The sequence below is a fragment of the Anastrepha ludens genome, chromosome X, assembly GCF_028408465.1.
Source record: "Anastrepha ludens isolate Willacy chromosome X, idAnaLude1.1, whole genome shotgun sequence".
Classification (NCBI taxonomy): Eukaryota; Metazoa; Arthropoda; class Insecta; order Diptera; family Tephritidae; genus Anastrepha; species Anastrepha ludens.
This window is the reverse complement of record NC_071503.1, coordinates 2,467,766-2,476,215: the sequence shown is the minus strand read 5'-3', so window position 1 is coordinate 2,476,215 and position 8,450 is coordinate 2,467,766. Positions and strand designations below refer to the sequence as shown.

General features: G+C 38.2%; 1 protein-coding gene and 1 long non-coding RNA gene across 2 annotated transcripts; both read left to right on the top strand.

Moving 5' to 3' along the window:
- The first annotated feature begins 823 nt into the window (after window positions 1-823).
- LOC128869403 (uncharacterized) lies at window positions 824-1,851 on the top strand. The gene is made up of 2 exons (XM_054111954.1): window positions 824-1,316; window positions 1,376-1,851. Exons 1-2 carry the CDS (start codon window positions 824-826, stop codon window positions 1,849-1,851), a joined length of 969 nt encoding a protein of 322 aa, XP_053967929.1.
- Window positions 1,852-3,157: 1,306 nt separating this feature from the next.
- LOC128869258 (uncharacterized) lies at window positions 3,158-7,866 on the top strand. The gene is made up of 3 exons (XR_008455246.1): window positions 3,158-6,998; window positions 7,057-7,252; window positions 7,313-7,866. It is a non-coding gene; the product is annotated as an uncharacterized LOC128869258 (long non-coding RNA).
- The last annotated feature ends 584 nt before the right edge of the window (window positions 7,867-8,450 follow it).

The window sequence follows — 8,450 nt, the reverse complement described above, 5'->3', positions numbered from 1 at the left end:
AATTGAAGCTTTTCGCGAGCCGTTGTTATTGCTGGTCGGATTCATCCGTGGTATTATCCTGGATAGAACAACTTACAGAAGGTATGCAGTGGCATTACGTGCCCACCTCTTTGAATCCTGCTGACATCTTATCTAGGGGAGCCGCTCCCCGAGATCTCTCACAATCAAATTTGTGGAAGCATGGACCCCCGTTCCTGCAAGAAGAAGAGTGCAATTGGCCGAAGTCTATTGTGCCTCAAACTAAACTCCCGAAAATTCGTGAAAAGGTTCTGGTATCCATGAATAATCGAATCGACATCTCGCTTTCCTTTAAGTACAATACATCAACTTCTTCACCATGATGCAACGTATTTTTGGATACGTACACAAGTTCATCACCACTGCAAGATCGTTAAAATCATCACATCTTACATCCGAAAATATACATCTTGGAACTTAACTGCTAATTCGCATTGTTCAAAGAGCTCAGCTTTGGCCAGAATACATTGCCTTGAAAGAAAATCGATGCGTACATTCGTCGAGTAGCATTTCTTCTCTATCGCCGTTTCTGGATGATTTTGGTTTAGTTCGAGTTGGTGGTCGCCTAAGAAATTCAACCCTTAGTTTCGAAGCGCGGCATCCGATCATCCTTCCGAAAGATCAGCCATTAACCTCAGCTATAATCATGCATTTTCATAGAAAGAATTGCCACGCAGGCCCACAAACATCACTTGCGGCAATTCGAATGCAGTTCTGGCCTATCGGTGGTAGGAAAACTACTGCGCGTACCCTACAAAAATGTGTTATATGCTGTAGGTCAAAACCAAAACTTTTTCAGCACATCATGGCTGATTTGCCTAAGGAGCGCATTCAGGCCTCACGAGCCTTCATCGTCACAGGAGTGGACTACTGCGGTCCATTTTATTTCAAACCCGAAACCCGCAATAAGTCACCCCAGAAATGTTATATCAGCGCCTTCATCTGTTTCGAAACCAAGGCCGTGTGGATGGAGCTAGTGAGGGACCTTTCAACAGGTGCTTTCTTGGAATCTCTCAAGCGATTTACGGCAACACGCGGCATGCCAAGCTGTATTTGGTCAGACAACGCAACCAATTTCGTAAGCGCTAAGAACGAGTTGAGGGACCTACAACGCCTACTCCTAAGCGAAGAGCACCGCAGCAAGGTTCACGTCTACTGCCTCAACAATGGTTTCGACTGGCGATTCATACCACCTCGTTCACCACATTTCGGCGGCTTGTGGGAAGCCGCAGGTAAAATGGCTAAACAACACCTATACCGCACTCTTGGCTCTGCAATTCTTGGTTTCGATGAATTGCGTACATTGGTATGTCAAATCTCTACTATAATTAACTCTCGACCTCTTTACCTCTTTCAGAAAATCCAGAAGACCTTGATGTTTTAACTCCAGGTCATTTTCTTATTGGCGGCCCGCTTACAGCTGCTCCTGAGCCTAACATCACGCATTTAAACTACAATCGACTCGGTCAGTGGCAGCGTGTCACATACTTCCAACAACTATTTTGGAAACGATGGAGCGAAGAATACCTCACTCTTTTTCAACAAAGAGCAAAATGGCGCACCCCTCACCCCAGTGTGCAAATCAACGATATTGTATGCATTAAAGATGAAAATTCAGCGCCTCTTAAGTCGCCTCTTGCGCGCGTCATCGAAGTCATTACTGGTGAGGACGGTGTTGCACGAGTAGCTGTTCTACGTACATCCACTGGCCTTACACGTCGAGCTGTTACTAAATTGTGCCTCCTTCCGACTAAGGAATCAGTTGAAAGCCCTGAACTTTCAACGGAGGGGAGGATGTTGGGAGCAGCACCTAATTTACATGACATAATTTAAGTATAGGCTTAATTGTATAGTTTTTATTTAATAATTTAGTATTGTAGTCTAATTTATAACATTGTAATATTTTTTACTCGTTACATCTTGTACTTGTCCTTGAATTATATTAATACACATTATCCCATATTTGTCATTTTCTAACGTTCGTATCGACGTACATTCTTACGTACATACATTATATATAAGCTGTGCTAAGCAAATATTTCGAGACTTGAATCTCGACATCAGCTGAGGCCGGTGAACTTCAACAAATTCTAAAGGGATTAACAAACACGCGAACGCGAAAAAATACAATATAAAGTTTTGTGAAAATAAAAGTGTTTAATTAATTCGAAAATTAATAGCTGCCAAAAAAGCTTGGTGGCCCAACATAGGTAATGGCATTAGAATTAAAATTAGACAGCAACTATCTATTCGCTAGAGTTAATAAAATAGACATTAGAATTGACCATATGACAGCCACACAAATAGGAAATATAAATTATTTAACTAAAAAGTATCCCAAACTTTTTACCGAAACAGACGAAAAACTAACATGTACCACTACCGTGGTAGGAGACATCAATACTTTCTCAGATACTCCAGTATATACTAAATACTACCGCTACCCTTTGGCAATGAGAGATTTTGTTACCATTGAAATAAACAAATTAGTAAAATATGGAATAACTAGACCATCCCGTTCACTTTACATCTTACTCGTGTGAGTTGTACCTAAAAAACTAGACGCATCAGGACAAAAGAAATACAGAATTGTTCTTGACTACAGGAAATATAATACTTTGACAATAGCAGATAGATACCCCATCCCAGAAATCAGCGAGGTAATCTCGCAGCTGGGAAATTACAAATATTTTTCTGTCCTTGACTTGGGAAGTGGCTTCCATCAGATTCCCTTGAAAGAATCCGACATCGAGAAGACAGCCTTTTCGGTCAACAACGGTAAATATGAACGCACGCGCCTTCCTTTCGGACTGGAAAATGCTCCAGCAATCTTTCAAAGAGCGCTAGATGACGTATTAAGATACCATATAGGTACAATGTTTTATGTCATATAGATAACATTATAGTTTTCGGCAAAGACGAAAAATGCCACCTTCAGAATGTAGGTAAGATTTTCCACACGCTCGAAAAAGCAAACATGAAGGTCCAGCTGGACGAATGTGAGTTTTTCGGGAAAGAAGTGAAATTTCTAGGTTTCATTGTCTCCCCCACAGGAATAAAAATCAATCATGCGAAAGTATGCCCAAAAACTTTGAAGAACTTAAGATCTTCCCTTGGCCTATCTGGCTATTATCAACGCTTCATTAGAGATTATGCTAAGCCAGCAAAACCCCTGCAAAAATTCTTCGAGTGAAAAGCCAGTTGTGTTCGATAGTAACGCCTTGACTGCTTTCAATAATATCAGATCCGCACTGACATCCAAAGAAGTAATACTATCATATCCCAATTTCTAGATGCCGTACTTCAACAATCTGTAAAACCTATAACATTCATATCCAGATCACTCAATAAAACAGAGGAAATTAATCCTCAAATGAAAAAGAAATGCTGGCAATAATTTGGGCTCTCATCTCTTTAAGAACCTACCTATATGGATCCGTAAAAATTGTAATCTTCACAGATCACCAACCACTGTCCTTTGCACTAAGTAACAAAAACCACAATGGAAAAATGAAATATTTCACAGGTACACTATTACAAAACAAAGTTATTCTGACCAAGACATCATAGACATTTTCAAACGCTACTTCGACCCCGCACTCGTCAACGGACTGTACACCGCAGAAAGACTGATGGGCAGAATCCAAGAGATATTCCCATTTCACTTGAGTAATATTAAAATTCGTTATACTCAAACTTTATTCGAGGATGTTACATCAGATACTGAACAGGAACAAATCCAAGAACATCAGCGAGCTCATGGATATAGCCGTGAAAGAAAGCTCAAATTCTACGCAAATTCTACTTCCTAAGAATACATCCAAAAATTGAACAGCTCGTAAAAAAATTTCAACTTATCGTGCACAGAAATACGATAGACATCCAACAAAAATGCAGATTCCGCTGACCCCCATTCCACAGTCTCCAATCGAAATAGTTCATGTCGACAATTACTCAACGGAAAAAAATTAACTCTTACCGCCATTGACAAATTTTCTAAATATGCCCATGTGAAAGTGATAACTTCCAGAGCAATAGAGCACATTACAGACCCAATCAGAGAATTAATGATCGTGTTCGGAATACCAAAATTTGTAACAATTAACAACGAAAAATCTCTTAAATACGCTTCAACCTCATCCTTATTCAAAGATCAAATGACCATTGACCTTTACACCACACCGCCTTACAATAGCACAAGTAAGGGACAAGTAGAAAGCTTTCACAATGTACTTTCCGAAATCATGAGATGCCTGAAAGCAAATCAAAGGGCGAGGACATTTCAAGAACTTCTATTCAAATCAGTACAAGAATACAACTCCTCAATACATTCAACGACAAAAACGGCCCAATGTTAAAACTGTCAAAAATATGGACACACAAAAAACTTCTGCTCCAAAATCTCAATATGCGTTAAATGCGCAGGAGAACACAAAACCAGCGAATGCAAATTAAATATGGATAGCAGTAAGATTAAATGCGCTCTTTGCGGAGAAAATCATCAAGCGTCTCCAAGTACTAAGACCAAAAAGCACAACATTAAATGCCGATGAGCTTCCAAAGTAAGCACTAAAAGAAAGCACCAAAATCTTCACTTGCAAATGGTAACACCAAATAAGACATTTGCACAGGTAGTAGCCACGAAAACTGACTCTTCGCCCACAAATAACGAACTCAACGAAATTAAAACAATGATGAAGCAACTAACATCCCAAATGTCAAACATGATGACTATTATGACCCTGCTTCTTTCGAAAATAGATGGACAAAATAAATAATCTGAAACTAGCTCTATGGAATGCAAATGGCCTTGGTCAGCGCGTCTTGAAATTTAAAATTTTCTAAGAAAAATTGAAAATAGAATAGACATCCTATTAGTTTCAGAAACACACTTTACAGAAAAGAGCTACATACAAATTCTAGACTACAATATATTTTTCACCAATCATTCGGACAAAAAGGTACATGGGGGCTCAGCTATCATATTACGAAAAGCAGTCAAATGTGTTGTAATAGAACCGTACAAAAAAGATAACATCCAAGCTACATCTGTCCAAATTGAAGACCAAATCGGGCCTCTGATGATATCAGCTGCATATTGTCCACCGAAACACAACAACTCGACGACGCAATACTTCGATTATCTCACAACTCTCGGCAGCAAGTTTATTTGCGGAGGTGACTATAACGCAAAAAACACAGCATGGGGATCAAGACTAACAAACATCAAAGGAAAAAAAATCTAATGGATGCAATACAAAAAAGTACAAGTGACTACATAAGTGCAGGTGACTACCTACTGGCCTACCGATATGAATAAAAACCCAGATCTTATCGACTTCTTTATGTAAAAAGGTGTATATAGAAATCACTTCACAATTAAACCTAACTTCGACTTGTCGTCAGATCATTCACTAATATTTTTATGGTATCAAACAACTCTTGAGTCCCAAGTACATTTCTCAAAATTATACAACAAAAACACAGACTGGGAAATTTTCCGAGAAACTATTAAAAACGCAATTGACTGCAATGTACCACTTAAAACTGAAGAACAAATCGGCGGCGCTTCTGCGTTTCTCACCAATGCAATCATTCACGCAATAGCCTTATCAACACCAACAGTCAAACACACAACCAAAAGAAAATATATTGCGGACTATATTAGACAGAAGATAAAACTAAAAAAAAAGTAAGGAAACAATGGCAAACAACAAGACATCCAGACGATAAAACAATCTTAAACAAAATGACTAATGATATTAAACAGATGTTAAAGGAGTTTGAAAATAAAAAGCTACAATCGTATCTGGCAAGTTTAGACTCTACAAAAAATGACCAATTCTCACTATGCAAAGAGACGAAGAGCATTAATAAAACAACAATTCACCAACATGCAATTCTTACCGAAAATAGTAGGTGGGCTAAAACACATTTGGATAAAGCTTGCAAACTTGCGAAACACTTCAAAAATACCTTCTACAATCCAAAAAATAGGCAACAAAATAACTTCCCTGTTACGTTTGAATTCAAAGATGGGAAAATCAGAAAAGGAACCATACATGAAATACTGACAAAAATTAAGAATATAAACATCAAAAAATCTCCAGGCTACGACAAAAGTAATGGACAAACTATAAATAATCTACCCGACAATGGAATTAATTATCTAAGGAATATATTTAACTCGTCAATAAGACTCAAATATTTCCCTTTACCTTGGAAAGTTTCTGAAATAATTTAAATCAAATAAAGATGCCAAAAAGCCATTATTATACAGACCGATAAGTCTCTTGCCTATTTTGTCGAAGCTATTTGAATGAATGACCGCCTTGATCCCCTAATATTATACAATCTAACGATACAACAGGTACACAGAGTAACAAACAAAATACAAAATGAAATTGACAACAAAAATTATTGCAGTCTATCTTGACGTGGCTAAGGCCTTTGACATCCCGGCATCCCGGAATATTGCACAAAATAAAAAAAAATACTTCCAACTAACTATTATCTACTTTTGCGGAGTTGCCTTAATGAAAGATATTTTTATGTTAAATATCAAGACGAATGCTCTGATGCACTACGTATGGAAGCAGATGCTCCACAAGGAAGCGTTTCGGGGCCACTCTTATACATTATCTATACACATGATGTACCCGGCCCAAGTGACGATAGGATGATTGCAGCTTTTGCCGATGACACCGTTTTAATGGCCTCTAATAAAAACATAAATGTTGCCAAAATAAGCTACAAAAGCTACTTAACACAACGCTGGCCGGGGCTCGAAGCATCACATTCGCGAACGTACCACTCGTCACTGAGAAATGCATATTTCGGAGTTTGGCGTACGTGAACGTACCTTCTTATTGTAGTTTCGTATCATGACAATTGTGAACGAGTGCTGAACGTACTCGATTGATCATACTGTCATTCGAACACCGACAGCCGCTCGTAAACGACCAAATTACAGCAAAGATGTAAGTAAATTGTAAAAATATATAATTAAATATGGTTTTTATAATAAATTTATTATAGGACGAATTTTAATAAACTCAACCCCACCCAAAAAGATCTGATGGCGGAGTATATGGCCAACAACCCCGGCTTGGCAAAAAACCAACTGCCGATTACCGCGCAAGGCAAATATACGACAGGTAGACTGTGGGAGGAGCTGGCAGCGAAATTGAATGCTATTGGGCCCTCAGTTAAAGATGCCAAGATGTAGAGGAAGGTGTGTATATAAATGATACACAATATTTTGAAAACTTATTATTATTCTTGGTTTTTATAGGTGTTTGCTGATCAGAAGTATCAGGCAAAAAAAAGCTTTCTTTCAACAAGGCTTCTAAACAGCGGACTGGTGGAGGACCTTTACCGAAAAGGTGATTACTGCCAGACAGCAGTGAATGCAATGAGGAGGAGGCAAACTCTTGTCACAGCTCCTTACCAGGCCCATCAATATACACTCCTGTCCGCACCAAAACTCCGCGAAGCAGAACACCGGGGAAAAAGAGTGGAAGTGACGAGAAGCTGGCGTTGCTCCAAGAAAATTTTAAATCTATGCATGAGTTCCAAAGGAGTTTGGACTCAAAATTGGACAGACTGGTTCTAGCGCAAGAGAGAATGTTGGCAATAAAAGAGGAGAAACATAGCATCCAGCAAGCAACGCGCGAGATTGACCTTGAAATTAAAAGACTGCAACTAGAAGCCCTACGCGACAGCCTAGGGAAATAAGTACCTGTTATTTTATATTTTAGTTTTAAGTATTTATTGGGGATTTTTTTTATTTTATAAGGTTTTGGATTTTATGTGATTTACTTTAGTATTCTTTAGTATTTAAGTATTTACGACTGACGAACATTTTTATGTGATAAATAAAGTATGTGATAAAAATAAATAAAAAATTAATTTGCATATATTTTTATTTCACTTTAAGTATAGTACAAAGGCATATGTATGTGTACATATATTTTTAATTTCGCGAAAAATTTAGTAAGGAATATCTTATTCGGTCTCTTATTGTTTGGCCTATTGTAGTGAGATGATTTGCTTCACCGGCGTCGATTTCAAGTGAATGGTCAGAGTCATAATTCTGAGGATTGTAGTTAGTTTTAAATTTAATGCAGAAGTTGTGTAATGCAGCACATACGTTAGCAAATCTTGCCACTTTTGTAGGATGGCATCGTCCTCTCTTGCCATATCCTAAAATTCTCCAGCGCCCTTTTAGAATTCCAATGCTTCTTTCAATAATGCATCTTGCCTTTGCTTCTTTGAAAATTGCTTCACTTGAACCATCTAAAGCGTTTCTATAAGGGGTTATGCACCATGCACCAGAATCCCCTGTTACAAAGTAAAAAAATCAGTGGAATACACGTTGCGAAGATTTGAAGGATTGGGAACATACCTAAAAGCCATGAGTTATCCTGCCT